The following is a 24,796-nucleotide window of genomic DNA, read 5'->3' as shown; positions in this document are numbered from 1 at the left end:
TGGTCTTTAGGTACATCAGAACATGATGACACATATGGAGCCTGGCAGGCTCAGTGTTACTAACAGTATGGTCAGGGAACATATTTATCTTGTTGGCTTTTGAAAAAGGATTTAATAATTCATGCTTACTAGTTAGCATGACAGTTTGCAGGGGGATGCTATGCATGGTGCTAGATGATACTAACTTAAAAGATTCTTTTAGTCTAGAGGACTGAAATAGTCCAGGTCTTCCTTAGTTGGCCATGTCTTTACTACTTGGAATCTTTCCTTGTTAAATCTTCATTGCCATTAACATTGTTTTCTCATTAGCAGCTCTCTCAGGCATCTGCATAGAGTAGAAATGCCCTTACTCTCCCTGACACCCAACATGGCCTCTGAAGAAATGGCCAAAGCCATAATGTCTACTACACTCCCGAAGTTCATTACTAGCTCTAAGGCACCTAAATTCAGGAGAATGAAAGATTCACTGTTCAGTGCTGGCATTTGGCTTCCTGTGCAAGATACTAAAGAAATACAGTAATGATGACAAGGCTTGGGACTCTATAGCAGATAATTTGAATATTGTTTGTATCTTCACTATAGCTTATATAAAACAGAAAATAACTGATTAATGTAAATAAATTGAAGTGAACTGTAACTAGAAACTGAAAATTCTGCACAGGCTCTATCTGAAAGTCTTTATGGACTTGAAGAATATTAAATACATGGTTCCAATGAAACACATTAATTCTGTTTAGTAGGTTCACTAAGTCACTAAATAAAATTATTAACATTTATAGAGTCTTGGCAGGATTAGGCAAACTGGATAAGAAAAGAACTACATTTTCTTATCTAGTGTATGTGGAATATAAGTATAAATAATAGACATGATTGTGCCAGCAAGAACCAAAATGTAACTAACTCACTGCATCCGGAAATAGGTTTTGGGTTGTTGTGGTTTTTAGTATCTGCTCAACATATATAAAGTGACTTTTTAACATCAAAAAATGCACATACTTTCAAGATTTACTTTGTTACTTCATGCTTCAATATAAAATTACTTACCTTCGTTTCCTTTTGCAAAGAAATAGTCCAATTACCAGAGTAGTGATCAAAGTAACCAGTAAAACAAGAGGAACAATGATTGCAATACTTCCTAAAACAGGAAAAGGAAATATCATTGAATAGTCACAGCTACATCTAATAATTTCTTCAACAGCTGTATAACAGTTAATTTAAAAAGAATACTTTCTCTCAAAACCAAATGCAATTTCATGTGATGAGCTTCATTGATTTGAGATTTTATTGTGGATAAATAATAAAAAATATATATGTCATTACAGATAATGGTGCATACACAAGTACTTTTATCAACAAATCAGGACCTTCCTCCATCTGGATACTGATGTACTTTGGACTAATTCCCTGCCCTCATTTGCAGCGATAGCATATGAAGGTGTGTGGAACTGCCGAACAATTTGGACTGCAGTGGCATGGCCACTAACTAACTGCCACCATCATCTGCAGTAGTTTATTGAAGTCATACAACTATTAATTTAAAATATGCAGCAGGCATTGCTCTGATTGAGGAGTTCTATTACTAGCATTTATATGTATTTATTACTTTTATTTGTGGGAAAATGAAAAGTAGCAAGCATTATTCTAGATAGTTGGTGCATTCCCGCATTTTACTGCACTGTACTCAAGAGCCAATAATTTTGTTATGTTGATATAGGCAATCAAGGAAATTACAATAACGCTTAATGTAGCGGAAAAACAGTGCACAGATCAGACAGCGATGTTAAACGAGAGGAGGGAACAGGGAAGAAAAAAAGTGGTTTAATGTTATTTTGGCAGATAACTTCACTGAAATGAGACTACCTGCAAAAATAAGGTCAGTCATTGTATCCTTCTAAGAATTTCTCAGGTTTAAAGTAACTATCTGGCAATAAAGAAATACATGCAATAAATATTTTTATCTTACAAAAAACCTGGCCCTTGTACCAGACTCCAGAATAATGCCACTGTGGAACGACATGCATTTCCTTTACAAAAACGAAAACATTGCTGTTGTTTCATTGGTTACATTTACTGGTTCATTAAAAAAATAAGCTGTTGGCAGTCTCTCCTCTACATTAAACACAGTCTAAATAAAGAACTGAAAAAGGTGCCTTGAATTCTGCCTGAAGGCTTAATGAAAGCCATGTCAGGTTGTCAGAGGCCTGAAATGAAGTACTACTGAAAAAAACCTTGAAGCATCCTGATTTCACTTCAGCTCATGAAAATTCAGATGTAAAGGACATTAGAGAATCACAGAATGGTAGGGGTTGGAAGAGACCTCTGTGGGTCATCTAGTCCAACGCCCCTGCTGAAGCAGGGTCACCCAGAGCAGGCTGCACAGGACCTTGTCCAGGCGGGTCTTGAATATCTCCAGAGAAGGAGACTCCACAACCTCCCTGGGCAGTCTGTGCCAGGGCTCCGTCACCCTCAGAGGGAAGAAGTTCTTTACAACAATGCTATTTAAAGATAACATTTGATAAATAACTGGATGAAGTTCATTTTGTCTTGGCAGGTAAACATTCAAGACAAAACCCTGCAAACCAGCCCACCAGGCATGAGTTGCCATTTGGTGACCATGGTGCAGCCAGGGGTCTAGCAGCTGGCACAAGGTGAACACCTGTTTCCCAAAGCATAGCGGGTATTCCCTCACCATGACACACTGATTTAGGTTCTGGCTGCTTTTTTGCCCGTTTCTAGCTTGTAAGTGTTATTTCACTTCTCTGGATCACTAGGAAGATCTCATCTAAGCATCAAGCTGACCTGAATAGTGGCGATTCTTTGTCCTGCTCCAGTTGGGTTAAATGTGACCAAGAGACACACAGCAGGGTGGCATCAGCATATTCAATGCACCGCAGGGAACCTTGTCCAGTTAAAACTGCCAATAGTGCAGCAAGACCACCCTTTTATGCTCACAGACATGTTTAAAAAAATACGACAGGAGCTATTCTTACTTTCAGGATGATTTTCACAGTAGGTAAAATTCAAACCTCTGCAAACAGCCAATGCGAAAGTTATGAACTACTTACAACTCTATTTTTGATGCTTTCAGTAGGACTTAAATGGTCAGAGGTCTCATACCAGTTCTCTGCACAGTGGTGATATCGCCAAGCACTTGCCACTTGATGCACTTTCTTTAAGAAAAGTGCAGACTAGCCTTGAAGTAGTGAGTGTATAGCATACGGCTTGTATTTGAGCCACCTCACGAAACACCAAATGTCGATCAAAAAGTTGAGAGTTACATTTGTGGGTTGTTTTTTTTTTTTCCTTCAGAAAATACAGGTAACCAGCACATTTCACGACATAAACTCACATTCTGAAACATCACCATGTTAAAATTTCTAAACTGAGCCAAATGTGACAAGTGATAGCAGTTATTTTAAGTACTTACTTGTACTCATATTGTCAGACTTGCTGCTTTTGGGAGCTGGCCTCTCACACTGTGTGCCTGACCAGTTGGCTGAACATCTAAAAGGATCCAATTAAGATGGCAAAATTAGTAGATGCCAGCTGTTAACACACTAACCTATTAAAGTGACCACCAGCATCTCCTCAAGAGCTACACAAATGACAACAGTGATTCTACAAAATAAACAATAAGCTTCATGGAAGGAGTCAGCTATACTCTGCCATGGCACTTACAACATTCTGAGCACATTTTTAGTTTAAAGCTACACCTTGGTGTCTTCTTTTCCTGTTATTATCACTGCAATCTTCATTCCAGAGTCCTTTTCTAAAATCCTTGACTGGAAAGACTACAGGTATAACCAACAGTATATTAATGTTCTGTTCAACCAACTACCACCTACAATGCAATAACGAAGGACAACCTGAGCTGGATCCATGCATAGCCAACTTAGTCCAGGCTTACTGGCTGAGTCTCTTTCTTTGCACCATATTGTTCTAGGGTCAGCTTTGATCTAGAAGTTCTAGCAGCCATGTCCATATCACAGAAAGCATCTGACTGGACATAAACCACTACACACATCCAGCAACATGCAGTATCCATACCAGCTGGCTCCTTCCCCAGTTCTGCTGTCCCTCATTGCTCTGGATAATGCAAAGTTTGCTGTAGAACAGCTCTTGCAGACCTGGTCATTATCATTTACTTGAACAGTTAAGACCTATCTTTGACTAATATTTATAAATTAACTGAAGTTCTCTTTTTCTTTGCTTTCAGATTCTCTAAAAATTCCACAGTTTAACTGCTTTATCTTTTTAAATTTTGAACTCTATAACTAGATATGTATTTGCAGAAATACATATATAGATATATATCTGTGCATGTGTAAGCAGGTGTGAGAGTTAAAGCACAAAGAGCTGTCCTGAAGGGCAGCACCCTACTTGCTTTCGAAGGCCCTGAATTCTGTTTATGTTAAGAATATATGCTTCAGGAGCCAGCTGCCTGGGCGAGCACAAAGTTATTCTGCTATAATTTCCTTGGGTGAATACCAATATGCAAATATTTCTTCAGTTAGGATTCAGAATGCTCTCCATGCGTACAAGCAAACACAAGGAGTCCATGTATGCAGATTCAGCAAATCCATCAAACATGGAAACAAATACCTGAACGAAATTCAATCGCGTATTCATCCTGCTGTAAATATGATTAAGTTTACTACAGAACCTGAAACTCTCCTTGTGGAAACAGCAGGAAGTAGCCACTCTTCCTCTGCCTCTGTTGCATATTGTGCAATGAATCACAGTTTTTGTAACTGTTTTTGAATTATTTATGAATTTCTATGTGGGTTATCTTTAGGAAAATGCAATAGAGCATTACATTGCATGCAGTTCTAAGAACTATTGTTATCTGAAGCCTCTCTAAGGATTTAACAAAGTGCAGTTCGGAGATGGAAATGCTTAATGAGTGACATTGTTCTAAAATAGAAAAAGGTTTGGAAACGTACAAAGTATTCCAGACAAAAACTGTGGAATTCTTAAAGGAGAGTCCTAGCCAGCTTTGCTGGTGATGCTTTTGACTCTTTTGTCTTTGCACATCACGGTGGAAGAATGGTTAGTTTCTCTCTTGGCTCCTAAGCCTATTCCAGGACAATCCAACATTCAGACAAATATCTTTGCTGGGTTTGATATTAAATTTGAACTTTTTTGGGGATCTAGTTTCATTTTTGGTAGGATATGTTACGAGGGTGGTTACCTCAAACTCTACAGGGGTAAGGCACAGGTGGTCTTTAAAGACATGGTTATTAATTGATAGTTAATTCAAAAATTTTGATACAACAGATAAATTGTATTATAATTTCATAAGTTCATGTTTATTGAAGTAAGTTTGTTTACTTAAATAAACATGATAAATAAACACTTAAATTTCCTCATTGCAAAAGAATCCCCCAATTACTAATCAATTACACACATTATGGTTCACAATGACATGTTTTAAAACTGAACCCAACTGACATTTCTGCTCCTGCTTACCACCACTTTAGCACATTCTAAGTCACAGGGAACACTTGATTTTAATCTTTTAAAAGATGCATATGTCCCATTTTTACAGATCTCTTTTAGCAATTACATCAAATGGAAATGATTGCACTGACAGCCTATCTTACTAAGATACGATTCAAGGAACTTGTTTTTTCAAGAGATCACTAACATGGCTGCAAAATGAGTATCTCCATTCTTGTAGAGAAACACCATAAATCTTTATACTTTGAATATTCAATTGGGATCTAAACTGCTGGCCTGTGACAACAATGAAACAAAAGCTTTATGTTTCTTAGTGGAAGTTCTGCATCATTGCTGTTGAGGATTCAGCTCATGTGATTAAAGCTGGTTATGAGAGGCAATTTTCATTTAACATTACACTACTGAAACAGGAAGATTTCTTTCAGAGTTAAAAATATCCTAACTTTGTACCTAGATCGTTGTATTGAAGGTTTCAAATGCTTCTGCTGTATAAGAGAATCATCACTACAAACCTGCTTTAAAATAGTTTAAAAAATGTAAGATAGTGAAACTAGCAAAAGAACCACTATGAAGCCTGCAAGTATAAGCTTATTAGAATATTGTGTACAATGTACAATTATGCTCTTCAAAATCTTACAGCAGATATGACACCACAACAGCTGATGAAGAAAGAAATCCTACAACTATAGATGTAGTAAACAGAGGAACAAATTAAGATAAGTATATAAGCAGTTGTTTACCTATCTTGCCATTTTAGTTGTAAAAGTCAGCAATATTGAAACACGTCTAAGGCATTTGATAAAAGTTTCATAAAAATATAATAGCCAGTTGCCACATCATTTTCATTTTTTCCAAATGCTTGCTGTCTCCAATAATCTACAACGGGACTGAAGCTGACAGGATGGCAGCTGTTGCCTTCTATAATCAGAGGCAAAATGATTGCCCTTTTATGGTCCGGCAAGCCAGTAAAGACTTGTCTGGGCAGATAGAATAGAAAAAACGAATAAAACCCATGAGAAAGGTGTGTTGTCTGCAAGGGAATTTGACACAGAAAATTAGCCATGAGCAGGCACATGAATAATGATGGAGTTGGGACACAGACAACTGTTCGCGTAAGAACATGGGAAAGATGAGCAGGTCTTAACTGGTTTCAATTGTCTTCAGACACCGTAGACAGAAATTGCTCTTAATAATAACATTTTCCGCTATTAGGACATTTAAACTCAGACTATTCATTATCTGTCATGGGAACTGACTTCTAGTTCAATTTGATGCACAGCATTTTGTACCTTTCCAAATCACTTGGTCCCAGGAGCTTTTGTTCTGTAGCACAGCCAACAGTTGTATGGTCAGACACATGACATTTGCAGTACAGGCAAACAAAAAGGCGTTTGTGAAGCAGAACTACGTAAAGCCCTGGGTTTCATTGAAGACATTCATGTTATCAAGAACTGTGAAGAAAGACTGCTAATGCCTAATCTGAGCTACACATAAACAAATGGAGATGGAAACAGATGGGGAGCTTGACAGCGAAGGACAGGCTGGAGTCAGCTGAGTGGTGCAAGGCGCTACAGCGAACATCTCAAAGTGCAAATCTCCAGATCCCAACAGAATCGGTGAACAGATCAGAGAGCAACACTATCGTGGAGAATGCCAATATAAAAACTGAAAGCGAATGTAATAAGCAAAGATTGTCCATGGTCTGTTGCCAAGGTCATTAACCAAACTGTGTTACAGCTCACTCTGTTACAATTTAGTTCTACATTTAGAAAGAGATGACTGCTTGGAAAAGAAGTTCTGAGATAAATAATTTCTGTTGCATAGGCATTCTGTATTTTGAGGAAATAGTATTACAGAAGAGAGATGTTTTAAAAACTTTAAATTGAAATTATAAAGGAATCCAACTTGTCATGAGGAATATTTAGAATTAAGATATTTACATTTCAGAGATCGATTGTGCTGCTGTTACAGAATCTATTCATGAGAGAAAATATCTCTTTCCTCTATTTTTGTATCCTAGTTAAAACCAGGACACCCTTACAGGTCAGTGCACTGAAACACTCAAAACTCAATTGTAGAGGCACTTGACCAAAAGGAAACATTTGCCTATGAAATGTCTGAGCAAATATAAAAAGCTAGTAAAAAGGCTAATGTGGTGGTAGTGTGCAATTTTTTCACTTTTGTTTCTCTTTTTTCCCCTTTTTTTTTTCTTTGTGCCACAGGCATTGTCATAAACATATAACACAGCAGGCATAATATGCAGTTAAAAGAGCTTTGGTAGACAACTGCTTTCCAACTCAATGTACCAGTGTGCATCAAAAAAAATGACAGAAAGCAGCATTGAAAGGTTAGTCTAGAAGTATAACAATCTGTGAAACAGTCATTATAAAATAGAGGTGGAAGGGGAATTGAAATTGTTTCTCACCTATAAATGATATTTCTTCATCATACAAAGTAATTTTCTAACTTTGCTTTTCTTTTTAGTCACAGCATAGACAGTAATGTACAGTAAAACATCCTAATGAAAATACCCAGCCTCACTCTTTTAAGAACATTTACATTGAACACGCGTTATCATTAATATTAAAACTATGTGTAAGATGAGAGAAGATGACCTTGGATTACAGTTATTTACTATTTGTATTCAGTTGCATTGAAAGACTGAAATAAAAATAATCCCCTTTCTTCCCCAAACTGTAGGATCATATAGGATGACAAATCCTTGCACTAAACCAAATCACTAAACTCTTCCTTATAATAAATATAGCAATAGTTTTGGAAATGTGTTTTCTTCATACAGGGACCTGATATTATAGAGTTATACCGACAGATACACCCTCAAAGATATGAAGAATTTTCCTAACAATTAAAGACCAAATAACTCACCCCACCTTTGATGAATAGCACATCTTGTACCTTCTCCTACATTGTAGGTTTTAATTATTTTCAAATAATAGCTTTTCCATAATTATTTTATACACGTACAGACTACATTTAAGTATTTTTGTCTAACGAGCATCTCTTGGTATCTTTGTAAGGAAAAAAAAGTGAAGGAATTCAATGTAGAGACTAAGGGATAGAAACTTTACAACCTTACTTGAAAATGAAATATGGATTATTTTGCAATACAATAAATTAAGAACAGGAAAATTGCACGATCCAAAAGCAGGCAGAACAACAAAAAATACTTTTGAGGAACCAAAAAAATCTTAAATTTAGTAACAACATACATGAAAAAAAAGAATGTGACTTTAAACATGAATTTTAATTTGTGCGTGACATTACTGTATACAAATCATCATTCACAGCTGCTGCATGGTGTTCACTGCAAAGGAACAAGCCGCTAGATACATCTCAGCCTCTGTCATCCCAAGGTAAGAAAAAGAAGTAATTGAGGGTCATTAAACATCGTGCTATCAGCAATATGTGTACAGTAAATATGTTCTACAAGTATCAATATTAGCATAAATATATAAAAATCAAGCAAGTCTAGATGACTACTACTGTAGCTGAAATTACACTGAGCAACAAAGAAAAAGGAAAAGAAGAGACTGAAATGGTAAAAAAAAAAAAGAGAAATGACTGGATCAATAGGCAGATGACAAACCACGTTCTTCTCTCCTCACAGAGGCAAAGTAAGTAATGATGTACAGCAGCAGCTACTATGCAAGTTTTATCCAAACAATTTTAAACTCATGGACAAAGGATATCTGCATTACAGCCTAGCTAGTAAATGTTCAATGAAAAATATGCATATTACTCTCTTCCAAGGTCTTCTAGTCTCTTCCTTTGACAACCGCTCTTCAAACATCTGTTTGCATTTAATTCTTGAACTAGTACTAGTTTGTGATACAAACTGAATGAAAGATCTTCTATAACCTGCTGATCCTGTTCAAACTCAAGACATTTATAACAAAGGTATTTTTACTTGAAAAAGAAAGCTCTCAAAGAACTAGCATAATACTGTGAAATTCCTGTAGTAATTGTAATTGGGGAGCTCATTAAATGTACCCCAGGAAATCATATGGAAAACATTTATCGCAAGATACTTGATAACATTTTCTGTTCTCTGACTCAGTGCTGCCTGTCCTGGTTACAATTGCCTTCTACTCTTTGGCAGTCTTCTCAATGCTGCGATTGTTCTACTCTGCAGTGGCTTTTTCTACTCAGCTTTCAGAAAGTGCCAGTCAGGAGACTGCACGCCGCAGTCTCTTTCTTGTCCACAACCAGAATATGGATGTGCCTTAACCTTCTTTTGAACAAGTTTGCCACAGTTATGAGTTCTACATTTACTTGTGAACTTGTATGTACTTACAGCCTTTGTACAAGTCACGTGTGTGCTTACATCAAAACTGTTCATCTCTGAAGATTTTTCAAGGTGAAAGGAATGTCAGGAGGAAGGTACAGCATCACAGGAATATGAGCTGAAGGGAAGTTCCTCCATCAAGAGGAATGCCCTCTTTTCTGAGTTCCATGACATGGACACATGCACGCGTGTGTGCACACACACACACACACACACAGAGTGTCTCTCTCCAACCTACTGGAAATAAAGCTGGGAAGAACATCTTCCCTGTTTTTTCACTCTTGCAGGAATTATTATTTTTATTAATTTATCCACGTCTCCACTTCCAAGTTCAAGCTTCCTGTTATCACTTTTAAGAAATTTCACCACTTGCTCTCTCCACTAGTGTCTTTAATGTATTACTCAGCCAAAATTCTCAGTTTAGAAATGAAATCATTTACTTTCTCCACTCTTCACTTTTCAGTCTCTTCTGTTACCAAAGTTATACTTTCTTTAAAGCTCCTGTATAGTATGTGCCTTTTAATTAATCTAAAAACACACTGATTTCTTGATCTAATTTGCTCTTAAAATCATGCACTTGCTTACTGCAAGCAATTAAACTATCCAGGATGACTTATTCTTCATTACAGAAGAAATCATGCTCTTTCTAATGGAGAAATGCAACACACATAACCTGAAGCTTTCTGAACAGTCAACACATCTGGCCACAGGCAACTAATTTAATGCTGTACGCTATCCTCTGAATTTCGCTGTTTCTGATGATGCCTAGGAAATGGAACCTCCAAACTGTAGACACACAGAATTGCACACACCTCTATGCAGAAAGTAACCTAAGGAGGAATAAATTACTCCCCTCTTAATTAGCCAGCATAATATAATCTTACTTGTTTCACCTTAAAGTCCTCAGCCACAGTCATGCAGCATTGCTCAAAAGCTCATTAGAGCATTTAAAAACTCTCTTTAAATTTAGTTGGCTTTAGGTAAGGATCCATATGATTTATATCTTTCACCATTTTTGACTGTAAGCTTGTAACAGAAACTATCCTTCACTATATCATGTCTAGTGTAAAGGGGTTATGATTTGATCTCATTTATTTGCAGACGGTAATAATAATCATAATGACACAAATAGACCAGATGTATACGCAGATGCAAATAATAATAGTAATACTAATAAAAAGATGGAATTATAGCAACCTATAGGTACAGTGAAGGTATAAAAGAAACAAAGATGAGAGAGGGCAATATTCTGTTTTACAGAAATTAATAGAGTACTGCCTATGTATCAATCAATGACAATCTTGTGTACTTGAATGTTTTAATTTTTTCCAACTCTCTTCATTGGTATCACACAAGGTATTATCTCTCCCTAAACCTTGCTCCTCTCGCATGAATATATATGCAGTCAGATAATTAGTGACAAGGAAACAGAGAGACAAATAAAGGTAATTATCAAAACAAAAGGCAAACTGATAGAACAGATGGAACTGACAGTTTGGGAAATAAATAGAAAAAGCATTTCTTGATTATATCCCATCTGAATCTGATCTCCTGTTCATCTGTTTTCAATGAATTTGTGAAGTTACTGGAGCAATTCCGACACATCTCATATGCTTCTAGTGTTATACACATCACACACACTCCCAAATCATTAGTGAGTAGTACTAAAGATATCCTCAAAAAACTAAATACTTGAATGCTACAAAGACAGCAACTATATGCAAGATAATACTTCTTTAAAAGACACCCTCAGTTTATGACTTTCAGAAAAGGTTAGTACCTCAAATTTTAACATTTGGATACTAAATTCTCTCGCAACCTTTGTTATTGAGCAAGCAGGACATTAATGGGGGGGGTGAGGGAAGAATGTTATTGATATTCCTAAAAATAATGCTAAGAATTAATCAACTAGATTGCGTAGGACCTTATATCCAAGGAGAAATCACAGTGTGTTCCGTATCTTTTAAAACACGACAGAGCATTCACCGAAACTGGAGACCGGCTTCACAGACCCTTCCTTTTTTGGTGGCTTATATGCAGCCAAAGTGAGGCCTTAATTCATTCCTAAGCTGGTTAGGTGAAAAGCACAACTTCTATTCCCAATGTGCACCTAATATTTAGTGCACTCAAGTTTAAAAAAAAGAACTTGAGATAGGAAGATAAAGTAAAACTGTACCTTAACAGTACGGGTTGGGAAAAGGAGAGTATGTTCTCACAGGCGTACAGCTCCTCTATATAACTGTGGCGTTAGGATTGCCCTTTAGAACAGATGAATTTTATTCTCTGTTGTCTTTACTGAGCGATAAAAAGGGCTTGATTATGTGTAAAGTTTGCATTCTCAACTGATCTGGCTGTGAGCGAGAGGAGTTCTTGCTGAATGACAATAAACCCAGCCATCTCCTACTTCTAAAAATCACCCGTCCACGAATTGGAGACTGGTTAAGAAAAGCGTTAGCCCTTAGATAAGTGTCTCTCAGAGACCAGAGACAGATGTCATACCTCGCGTGGCCAGACACGCAGGTTGGAGGGATAGACCATTTTCCCTAACAACGGAGCAGAACTTACAGAGAAAAATCTTTGAGACTCCCATTCGCTGACATGACGACTCTCATGAAGTACAGGATTACTTCACTCCTTCCTGACGTCTGCTATTTGGCGGTATCAGGTTGGTAAAATTATAAACAAGCTCCAGTTAAGAACTCATTTGGCGCCGGAAAAACACTAGCTATCGGTAACAACTGGAGCTTGAACTGAGGTTTGCAAGAACTGAGACATCTGGAGTTACACTTCTTCCTGTCCATCACTAGAACTGTCTTGAACTCCATCAAACAACTTCTATTTGCTTCTCTTCCCCTTCCTCTAAGCCACATTGGCTTTGTTAAAAAAGAAACAGTTTAGATGATTCTCTTAACAATTCCTAGACCCAGGCAGTGGTGGCCATACTAACCCAACAATCAGTCTGAAGAGACAATAGCAACACTAGTCCTATCGATGCTTCTATTCTGAATGGGAAGGAGTGAGTTATGTACTTCTGTGTGACACACAGAGATACAAACTGTTCCAGGCAACCATGTGCCACACAAATGCTGACCAACAGATCCACTCCATACTCCTCAAAGTTTCAGAAGTGGTAGTTAGAAGAATAATCCACTTTCCAATGGATTTACGATAGCTCAAGTTGTAGAGTTGCATTACTTGAGAATACTGACAAAGGAATTGTGATCACCTTTTTCAAAAAAATTAGAAGATTATTCGCAATACCTAGTCACTGTCATTGCTACCCACTGGACAACCGCTTCATATCCCCACGGCATTTTATGTTTTTATAAACCATGCATTTAGATGAGATAAGATTAAACCTGTTGGAGTTTCATATTTTATCCCGAGTCTAGGTCTTTGGCTCATGATTTCTATTCTGACTTTTTGCATCACAATTTTTGAGTAAAGCTATGTTCATCTTACTCGTATTTCCTATGTCTGTGTATGTCTGCCCTACAGCATTTTCAAAGACTAAGGTGGTTCTTTCCCTGATGACGGTTAGAATTTTCTCTTTAAGAAACAGACCTAAAACTCTTCAAAGAAATACAGCATACAAATGTATATATTTTATATATATTTTTTTTTCAAAGGAGAAGTCAAAGTTATGATGTAGCTCACGTATTCTTCTTGAACAGTTTCTATTTTACTGCATTATTTCTATACAGTTAACAATAAGACTTATGAATACAAGCTTAACTGAAGTGGTACCTAAATAGCTCTTGTGTTCCTTCCCCATGCAAGTAAGAAGTAGGAATTGAGTTCTGGACTACAGAATACGTGTAACATCACCGTTTGTTAAACTTTCTGCTGTGTAGAATTAACTTGGTAAAATATCTCTAAATATGAACAACAAAAGCCAAGTGGCATTTTCAGTATTTTCAACTCACTTATTAAAAATAAAGCTTTTTATTTCTTCCTCCAATTATATAGATACGCTGAAAGTATGTTTAAATATACTCATCAGTGCAACTGTCAAAGGCTAAGCGTGTATTATAGTAATGAGCCCCCAGATTAAGTATATGTTGTGAAATGTATGTGAATGTGCATGACTTGAACCAATGAACTGTGGCCTGAAATGATGTCACAATGTGCAGCATTAAGTGGAAGGTTAAACCTACTTGCATCTTGGTTCATTAAACGCAGTTAAAGTGCAAATTCCCTCATTCTGACAGTAGTAATCACAGGGGTTCACTTTCTGGTCACAGCGCTGACTTTTAAACCCCACAGAGCATCTGCAGAATTTCAGTAAAATAGACCTATATAAATATTCTGCCTTTTGCTGAACAGATTTTAAACGCATTATATAAAATGATGGCAAGACACGCACACATACACAGGCACACACCCACAGATAACAAAATTAATACACTGTTTTTCATGGGAGGTCCAATCTGCCCGTACTGAAAAGTTTGCTCATCAGCGTTGATCCAACTCTTCTAAAACTACGGGCTTATACTAACTGGTGGGTTCAGGAATCTAACATTCTTAAAGTATTATTGTCAAATGTATTATACATTTGTATTGATTGATCCAGAGTGCAGTGGCCTTGAAAATGTTCATGACTGTTTTCTTAGCATTGTTAACAGCATTTAGATATTGTAAATCCATACACAAATTAGTGTATAAAACTGATTTTCCTTGAGATGCTATGGTGTTCCATATGAATTTGAAAAAGAATAAGCCAGTTTTATTATAAAAAGAAAAATCACAAGCTTCCAAAACAGCCATTCTAGGTGTTTAAGCAAATCAGAGAGTCATAGAATCACTTGGGTTGGAAAAGACCTTTAAGATCATCAAGTCCAATCACTAACCTCACACTGCCAAACCCAGAACTAAACCAAGTCCCTAAGCACCACATTTACACGTCTTTTAAATACCTCCAGCGATAGTGACTCCACCACCAAATGAACCACCAGACTCAATTATCATATTAGGCCTTACATATTAGAGCTGTGATAGTCTCCTGTTGCTGAGATCTACGAGTCTCTCTAGTCCTCAACTAAAGACATTTAAAGAGATACAAATAACAGGTAGAAAGGGCCAGATCAAAACAATTATGAAAAAAGATATAGGCACTTAAAGTATTCGCAGCTGAATAAGGACTACAGTGCAGAACTGCATCCCGCTGTCTCTAACCCCAAAGCTGCGAGCATTTATCTACAACTTCTTTTGGACAGTAGAGCAAGTGCAGTTTTGCCCCTTTACACATTCAGAAGTGCTTGAGCTCTCACAGGGAGGAAGTCTGTCTGTCTCTTACACTGGTCAGACTATAAAATGCAGGCCTTTCTCTCAGTAACTTCCCCGAGAGCCTGAATACAACAGGCACTCTTCTTTAAGATCACCTTAGATGCTCTGACCTCCAGATTGTCCCGAGAAGTGGAAGACTATCCACAATGGAGCTTTTCGGCGGTGCAGAAAAGGTCAAATCATTTATTAGGCAAAAGAAAAAAATAAAAACCCTGAAGTATGACTAGGTAGCTCAGTGTAACTGAGAACAGGAAAGAAATTAATTTCTTGCTACAGTGACTACTTCTGTATTTTATATTTAGCAGCTGAAAAAGAAGATACACCATAGCTCTCAAGAAGAGACTAGAAATGTAGGCTTTTCTAACCTCTTAAGACAGTACTTCACCGTCTAGACTACAGAGTCACACTTCCTTTGGTATTTGACATCTGGTGGAAAAGCATTCTGAATTCTTCTCTCAACAGTGGTGCAGAAGGGAGAGAGCAGTCTCACCACCGAACAGCCAAGCTGCCGTGGGCAGTGTGAAGGTTAGGGCAGAAACAGGAAATACCTGAGCATCTCCTCAGACCCATAAATGCAATAAATGCTGACAATACCCCTCTCACTCTCTAGCCACCAGGTTCCTTACAGGAGTGCACCGCTCCCTCCTCTGACCATCTTTAGAGGAGAAAAGACTTTATCCGCCTTTGAGAAGCAGGGCAGGCAACCAGCCTGTACCTCCGGATTCCGTTCAGGAACAAATGCCTAAAAGGGCTTTAGATCCGGCCTGAAATTATTAGAAGTCTCAAAAGACACATCTTTGTATCTGTAAGCATTTAAAATATATTAGTTATGCCTTTCAATACATATATTGCAAAAAGGTAGACAAAGTATTGGGTTACAGAAATAGCTAGAAAAAGTACTGCAATGTATGACTGCAACCAGCACATTATACATCCTGGAGAGACCAAAAATACAGACGCATACATAGCAATTTTAATATTGTCAGCACACAGATACTTTAAGGATCTACACAATGCAGGATACTCACAGACAGACAGGTATATTTGTCTCTGGGTCCAGTTGACATGTACCACCATTGTAACAGTAGCCATCACATAACTGACAGGTAGAGGCAATCTTCCCATTAGTGCAGCTGTCATGGTTAAAAAAAAATAAATACAAATAGCCATTTGTATTTTACTAATTCTGGTGAATTCCCTTACATTTATCTATATATCGAAATATTGATTTTGTGATATGTATAAGATCTACTGATTGCAAGAATTCCGGGTTTCCACTTTGAAAAGCTAGCACAGGCAGTGAGCTTATTAGACAAAATATTTTTAATCTTTCCTTTCATGGAAATAAACTATTATTATACAAAATAATCACTCAGCAATATAGCAGCATATCCAACTACATATGCTTTCATTAGTACACAGTATGTCTCTATCACTGTCACAGATACTGCAGAATGAACAAATTTCAACAGCGTGGTAAAACTCTACTGCTAACTTTATTAAATATTCCAGTTTTTCCAAGTGAAGACCCATTCAGTCTCCTGCTACATTATGCTTCCCCCAGTGAGGAATGCTCCAAACGTTGGTTTAAAAAGGCAGGAGCCAGTGGGTTTTTGCGTGGGCAGGGGCTATGCAAAGGAACGGTTCTGATGTGACTGGTTCAGGGGCTAGCCACTGTGTAAGAGATTTGAAGGACAATGCAATGTAATTGCTATTAAATATATAATTTTGGACACAGTCACCGCTCCCACACACACTTACTTGCATACTATGTCATTACTGTCCTTGTTTATTATGCAGTGTCCCCCATGGCATCTGATACACTTGTCCACTTCACATTTTGGACCTTCAAATCGTACTGGACAGACACATTCTACACTTCCATCATCAGAAATAGTACACGATTCAGAATTCACACAATAATGGTGGCAAACATCTGCAAGCAACATGAAAGCTAATTACTAAAAGACATTAAGCAGTATCATATAAAAAATAATACCTTAATTTTCTATGTTTTCAAAGGTACTATAATAAAACCAAAATGATTAATGAAGCTGGTGGCTCACTGGCAACTTCAAGAATCAAAAATACCCCATAAACAGATACATAACATATTAATGATGTAGTCTTGAGTAGTGAAATGGAAGGATAAACTCATAAGAGATTTTTTTTCCCCCTGCTAGATGTCTAACCATTTATGGCATCGTACCACATAATATAAAGACTACTGATGAGAAAAGCAGAGTAATGTTAATGTATTTAATGGGACATTGGCTGAATAAAAATCTTTTGATACATTCACATTAGCATTAACAGCATTATGCTAAACTGAAATGGAAACAGTATTTTGAAATAATTAAGTTTTATTTTCATTTATCCACATATTAAAATTTCATGAAGTTCTAATAATAATATATAACAACATAATCCATAAGTTCTAAAAAACCCTACATACATGCTTATTTTTATAGACTGTGTAAGACCCCATTAACTTCTCCAACTGCTTAAATGTCAGCAGGACTGAGATTTCAAGTAGTGAATTCTTTAACTCTTTAGAAGCACCAGTAACTGTCTCATTTTTTGTATCCCTCTAAAAAACCCCAAACTGTCAGACTGAAGAAGCTTCCAGAGCGACAAAATACTGGTATCTTAACATTTCAGTTCATTTTTAGTTATGTGGTAGTGACAACTTTCTTTTGATTACACAGGTGGTGCTTTTTAAGTCTTGTCATTTAAATGTCTTAATGGGGCCAAATCATTCAAAGTCTCTATTTCTCCCTCTTTTTCATGCTTTCTCCAATTCTGCGTAGTTAATATGCTGTGTTGAGCTTTTGGTGGTGTTCTGATGAAGTAATTGATATATGAGAAAATCTGAACTATGCAACTGTCTTAGCTTAGAGTTGAACTGGTCCATATTAATAAACTGTTAATTTCCTGTCAAAACTAAAAAAATCAAGTCCTTTAAAGCACAAGATACAGCTCAGGGTGAGTCAGTAGTAGCGAGAAGTAAGGCATTGTCAAGCTGTTCACTAGAGAACGAAACCTTGGCCACATGGCAACTTCAGCCTTGAGTCTGGAAGCGTAAACTTCAAGCTGCTGTTTGACTGGGGGCAAGTTGTAATAGGCAAATTGGAGACTACTAAAATGGATATATTTTACTGAGTATATTCAAGATGGATGATTTGTGAGGGCATCTCCTAAAGTGAGAAATATTTTGCTTATGCTTCTCTGTGCTGTTTTTTCCTCCCTCTCAGAGAAGGATGTGCTGACTGCCATACCATCGGCATTGACCATGCTAGAAGACATCTGCTAAAGGACGATGGTTGACTATTGGTGGAGTTATTTCTGTTTGATTATTGTATGTCTCCACCTATGTATGCAGGCTGTAGACTCATATACTTATGGAATCACTACTGAGCAACCAGAGAGGCTTAAAAGACCCTAAACGAAGGAGTTCATTGATTGCCATTCCCTGATTCAAGGTAGTAATTTGCAGCAGGGGGGCTGTTTTTTGAACAAAAACTACTGTAGGTTGAAAGCTAATATTGAGAGACATTTTATGAAAAAAGCCTTGCAAGGGGGAAATCTTTCCATGTACATTAGGCCATCCCCCGCTTCTTCAAAACCAGGGAATAGGAAGCTCATACTCTAAAACAATTACTGTTTTTCAGTATTGACTATAGTCATAATCACCCTTAATCTCCTGCTACATCTAACATGCATATACTACAGTTGGACTGAATGACACAAAAATAATCCCCTCCCCCCTTTTAAAAAAAGGAATTTCAGTTTCAGAGAAAGTAACAGCTTGTGAGAACACTAGATCCACTTTGAATGATCGTATCCACATAAAAATGTTTTCTATTTTTTAGGTTATTTGGGCCTCAAAGGATACAAGAAATGAACTTTAATTAGTCTGTATGTCTTATTTCAGGAATTTAAAATAGAGGGTTAGATTGAAATACATAAAATACATGTGGATATAATAATGTGCACAATGTTAGTGAAATTCTATGTAAATTCATTCACTTAAATTTATTTCAGCAGTGCCAGTGACTTGACACAGAGCACACATTTTGGTTATTAGCCCTTATGTGAACTAATCACAGGAGAAACTCTGCATTGGGTAATTGGAAACGATAAGTGTGAGGCAAATAAGGCCTCTGCAATCTGGCAAAACTGCAAGTAAATGTCTTCTTCTTGCCATAAAAAACTCTAATAATATTTTCAGCTTGTGAGCATAAGTAAAATACCTATGCACGTAGATGTATCATCCTTTGCGTATGAACTAGTTTCAATCACATCACAGAAAGGCTGAAAAAGGTATCTTAGAGGCAACCAATCTTTGCAATAATGCTGTATTAATATATTCCAACATGCACACAAAGTGACTGTGATTAATAAAACAAGAAATCATGCATATGTGTGAATAAAGCAAAAAAAAAATCACAGACATGAATTTATATACACATTATAAACTATAAACCTGTACAATTTCAAAGAACTGTTATTGGCTAAGAAAAAATACTCGAAAAGACTGTATGATTTTTTTTCCTATAAGTATTAAGGTTTAATAAAGAGAAGCTTAATTTTATTTTGTATTTTATAATGTGCTTGATGTATTGTGGCATTTTTCCAAAGTGTCAGCAGACAATCCAAATCTGATAATAAGCACTGTTTGGAAAGTACCCCTAAATTTACATTTAAATTAATTCCATAAGGAAAAAAAAAAAAAAAAGATGTTTGCAGAGGCATTCAACTAGAAACAATTTGTTTGGTTTTGGGTAAGCCTCAAGCAAATATTTTTCCTTAATCTGTGTGTCTGTCTGTGCATGATTTATGTACTATACTGTTTTCAAACACCCAACTGTGTTTGCAGATAGTTATTTGTGGATCCATGTAGTTTGTTTAATACCAAGTGGGAGAGAATCACAATTACTGCTGGTTTTCCATTCAAAGGTTTCAATTTAATTCATAGTCTCCCAACTGGAAATACATTCAGTTTACTTCAGTGCGAATCCTAGTTAAGACACACACTAACCCTTTCCTTGTTTGACGGACCTTTCACTAAAACTAAATACTTCTTGCATCTTGCAGATAATTCTAAACCAGACCTTTATAACACCTAATTTCCCTTCCATTTTTTTTTAAATCTAGCCTTTTCCAGCAAATGAATTACGTACAAAAGAGATGATGTTTTTCACATTTAATGTTCCATTCTATAATAAGCACTATGACAGTCTTCTATTTTAGAGTGTTAATAGTCAAAGCAACGCAGGAGTAGAAAAGAGGAGACTAAAAAAAATAATTCCGATGTCAGAAAAATAATCAGTTTTAGGTTAGGGCTGCTAGTGAGTCACCGCGTTGAAGAGACATGAGGAAGCCAAACTGTAATTTTGACATGAGTGACCAGAAGAAGAAATTCGAGATTATGTTCAAATGTCTTGAGTTACTGAAAACAGATCACAGTGATCCATGCTGAGGGAAAGCACAGAGAGAAAAGAAAGATAAATGGAGTAAGAACAGAAGGCCAATTGACTGATAATCTTTTCCCTCTGCACTGCAAAAGAAGTAAAAAATCAGAGAAAGTTCTAAAAAGCAAGAAGAGCCTTTCTAAAGGCATGGAAACCTTTGGAAAACAGTATCTCAATGAGAGAGACTGATGGGTCAGTGGAATGAAAAACTTTGGAGACCTTCATAGGCAGAGGACAGAACCTAAGCCCTGAGTAATACTTCGAAATCCTGGTTTTCAATACTAGGAGGGAGCAGAAACCATACTGACAGTGATCTTTGACTGAGCAAGGTGAAAGAATACAGAGGTTTGAAACGTGAAGCAGTAGTTGCTGCTTACTGGGGTTAGAAATAAAAACTAAAGGTAAGGTAGCAGCTGGAGACACAAATGTTGGTCTGCAAAGATCAGGGATACCAGAGAAATTTTTTAACAAACTGTGCCAATGTCACACTATGTTTAGGTGTTCCACCAGCATTAAATAACAAATATGAGAAGCGGAAGCAGAAAATTCTAACACAATTATCTCATTTCTGCTGACAAAGTCAGCTGTCTTGTACACCTCCACTGTGTGTATTAATTAATGAAAATAATATAAAAAATAATTTGTAAAAAAGCTCTTTCTTCACATACAGATGGATATTGCAGAACTATGTTCAAAGATCACTTGAATACATCGGATTCCATTCCTTTAGCAGTATGACTGATTTTGGAGCTAAGTTTACCAACACGTGTCGTAGAAAAATCCCTCAAATCATGTTAAACTTCCATTTTGTAGAAGTTTTACCATAAATCCAGATTTAAGAGTTTGGGAGGATGACTTACAATACTGACATCTGTCTCCTGTGTAGTCAGGCAAGCAGTTGCAAAAGGGTTGATTCCCAGCGGTGACGCTGCAGGTTCCTCCGTTTTGGCAAAAATGACCGCAGACCGTCCGATTGCAGCTTGGTCCTGTAAAACCCAGCGCGCAGTTGCAGGTAGGCCTCCCTGTTCAAAACAAAGAAAGCTATTTTATGATAAAAATAAATAAACATTAAAATAACAATCAGAAGTTTAAAGACTGACACACTTCTTATAACAGTAGCAAGTAATGTATGAGTCCAGCTACATTTCTCTAGACTCTAATAAAATGCGCCTTTGCAAACATTGCTTGAGTTCAGACCTTTTTAAAAACAAAGTCAATGCCGTAAGATATGGACACCTCAAAATCCGCATCGATGCATTTGACACTTGCACGTGTTATTGACGCATTATTTAGAAATTATTTTCAAAGATGGTCTTAAGTTGGAATTTAAGATACGACTAAGCCTCCATCCTGCCAGGCTGGGTTCCTCCAGTCGCAGCGGATAAATGTTTGTATCATCAACATTGATCCCTCTTCAGAATTCACACCATTATTCTCAAATCTACAAACTTTTACATGTAATCACATGAATATACAATTACTCACCAATGTGCTAATAGCCAACTTTACATAACAATTTTTACTAAAACACAGATATCTGTGCCTATTTTGTTATCCTACCCCTCTCATACAATAAATACTGTAACATAAAAGTTGCTGTCTTGCTTCAGAGCAGAGATGTCTGTCAGGTCAATATCCAGTGTCTGAAAAGTAGTCAACAGCTAGCGATGAACATTTGCACAAAATGAACTCCTAGTCTATAGCTTCTTTTTAAAGTGCTTTAAAATAATGTTTAAACACTGATGTGTTTTCCTCCCATGACTCTTCCTTACTTTAATTTTCCCAATTTTTTTCCCTTATCTAAATCTCATGTCTAAAGGATTTATAGCTTTGTTATAATTCCACTGTTTTATTAAACTCTTCCACTTTTCCCTGACTTTTCTTATGTCTTATCTTCTTTAAAACAAACTTCTAGATCCCATAAATATTTTTTCTATCTAGTGACTTTGCTTTTATATCTCATTTGTAATCTTCTCTTCAAGTAAACAACCTAATGTGTCCAACTAGCCATCTTCCTCCTCACCTCCTAATAATCTATTCTCATTCTTATTTATCTCTTACAAAACATTATTTTGCCCCCACCTTCCTTCCAGTTTCTTTCACTTAGCCTTTAGGGTTTTCTTAAATTTAGGGAAAACAGACCTAGTTTAACACTACTTCTTCTTGGCTTCCAAGATGGGTAAGGAAAGAGATGGAGATTAATCAGGACCTGAGGACCCTTCTGAAATAAAGGAGTAGACAGGATGGTCTTCATTTGAGTCATAAGGAACACAACCTGCTGGCAAGTACAATCAAGAGTTTAACTGGGTCACCGCAGAGTGAGGGACAGCTGACAGGCAAAGACTCATCCCTTGGAGTGAAGTCACAGAAATACCATATCTCTGAGTAAAGGCCCACGCATGGGGTAGCAACAGTCAAAGAATAAACAGGTATCAGGCAAAGCGAACGCCTCCTAAGTAGACTACAGAAAACCAAAACAGTAACACGTGTGCTTTACATAAATGGTAAAAGACTAAGAATTAAGATGAGAGAACCAAAATGTCTAGTCTTGAATGGGAACATCAATACCGTCGGCTATAGCACATCTGGAAAAGGCAGGCAGCTAATGGGCTGTGGCAAAACTAATACACATTTCCTTGATGTCTAGTCTTTGCCCGTGATGGAATAGGGCTACGTGTTAAGAAGTGTTAAAGTCAATCAGGGTAGCAAGTTAACTACATATTGGACTGTCTGTGCGATGCAGAGGCCCTTTGGACAGGAATTAGAGGGATAAACAGGAAAATAGCCTATTAGATTTTATTATTGACAGCCCAATCAAGATAATGATATGACTGTGGAATCTCAAAGAGGTCAAAGTCAGGGAATATGTTAATAATGAGAAACTCCAGTTATCCCCACATTTACAGCTGAAAAACTTCTCACCACGCCGTAAGGCGGAAATTAACTTCTTGCATATAAACAATCCGACTTCACGCAGGGGTGGGTTGGCAAGCACATAAGAGAAGCTATGCTTGACTTGGGCCTGACTTGGTTTAAAATGTACAGAAGAGCCAAAATCCTAAGTAGTGAAATGAAACAACATTTCAGGGTTACTTTTTCCATAATAATTATCTCTCATTTTCATACTGATCTACCAAGAAATTCTTACCGCAGCCTGATTTACTTATGCATTATGACTAAGTCCATTCCTTGCTGTCTATTGTCTCATTCATTGTTTCCCCATTTTAATACGACACCTGATGTAGTTATCCACAACTACTTTCCAATTTGCCTCCTGATGTCTTTTACCACAGCTGCATCTAAAACTCTGAAATGTGCAGCCCTTCTGAGTGTGGGCTTTTTTTTGTTTCTTCTCTATTTAGTGGGCTGTCTCGTTAAAGCAATGTAGATTAAACCAAATATTCCATAAACCGCACAATTTTAATTTTCTTCTGGTCTGCCTTTGTTTTAATACTATGTAATCATTTAATATCATATTTGTTGGACAAATTTTCAATGCAAGTGAAGTGCCCTCATTTCTTCAACTGATTCATGCAGAATTATTTATTTATCCTTTTTCCTTTACTTACTTCTTGCTCTTCTTACACAAAACCCTTCAGGTAATTCTTTTCTGTATTTTCTATTTTAAGCTATGCTAATTTAAAGTGTTTTGCAAATCATCCTAAAGGCCATGAGATCAGTTAGTCTCTTCCTCTAATGAGTACAGCAGGAACAAAACCATTGACTTAAAAATAGCTCCAACTAGTTTAATATGCATCAGCCTGGTTATTCATATCTGTCCCCTGTGATCTAAGCATTAAATCAAAGATGTTGAACTCAGATGTTAGCACAGACTCTTTTTGTTTTTCCCCATTTATACACTTGTACTTAAATTTCTGCCCCCAAGCCAGGGGGTTGCACAGAATCCTTCATCTGAATTCGTGATTCAATAAAAAACTTGAAATAAAGCAGCGATAGAGAATAGATCTGGAGGTCTGAAATCAGTTTTTATTATTAATGCTCCTCTATTTTTTTAAATTATGGGGCAATGATATTTTCCTAGTTTGCAGAAAAGATTACTCTATTCTTTGCTAATATAGGCTTATAAATATGCCAAACTGCTGACAGTCGTATGAAAATTTAATTCAGTATAGCCTAAACCCCATTTTCGTCACTCAATTTAACATGACTTTTAGTAACGTTAATAGTTCATTGCCTATTTATACACAGTCTGTTGGCATCTAAAATAATACTAATAATGACATTTTAATCTGCCTTTGTTCTCATAAAC

The 24,796-nt window shown here is 36.8% G+C and overlaps 1 protein-coding gene across 3 annotated transcripts in view; it reads right to left on the bottom strand.

Annotated features, from left to right (window-relative positions):
• LRP1B (LDL receptor related protein 1B) overlaps window positions 1-24,796 on the bottom strand; it is a 760,762-nt gene that overhangs the window by 6,677 nt on the left and 729,289 nt on the right. For all 3 annotated transcript variants that reach the window (XM_075430359.1, XM_075430360.1, XM_075430361.1), the window contains 5 exons: window positions 21,387-21,548; window positions 16,814-16,988; window positions 16,081-16,185; window positions 3,428-3,504; window positions 1,045-1,135 (listed from right to left, as the gene is read on the bottom strand). In XM_075430359.1, the coding sequence (XP_075286474.1) occupies window positions 1,045-1,135; window positions 3,428-3,504; window positions 16,081-16,185; window positions 16,814-16,988; window positions 21,387-21,548 (610 nt within the window). The remainder of the gene's footprint in view (window positions 1-1,044; window positions 1,136-3,427; window positions 3,505-16,080; window positions 16,186-16,813; window positions 16,989-21,386; window positions 21,549-24,796) is intronic.

This window comes from Opisthocomus hoazin, chromosome 9, assembly GCF_030867145.1.
Source record: "Opisthocomus hoazin isolate bOpiHoa1 chromosome 9, bOpiHoa1.hap1, whole genome shotgun sequence".
In the NCBI taxonomy this organism is placed as follows: domain Eukaryota; kingdom Metazoa; phylum Chordata; class Aves; order Opisthocomiformes; family Opisthocomidae; genus Opisthocomus; species Opisthocomus hoazin.
The sequence above is the reverse complement of the archived record's forward strand: the minus strand, read 5'-3'. Positions and strand labels throughout refer to the sequence as shown.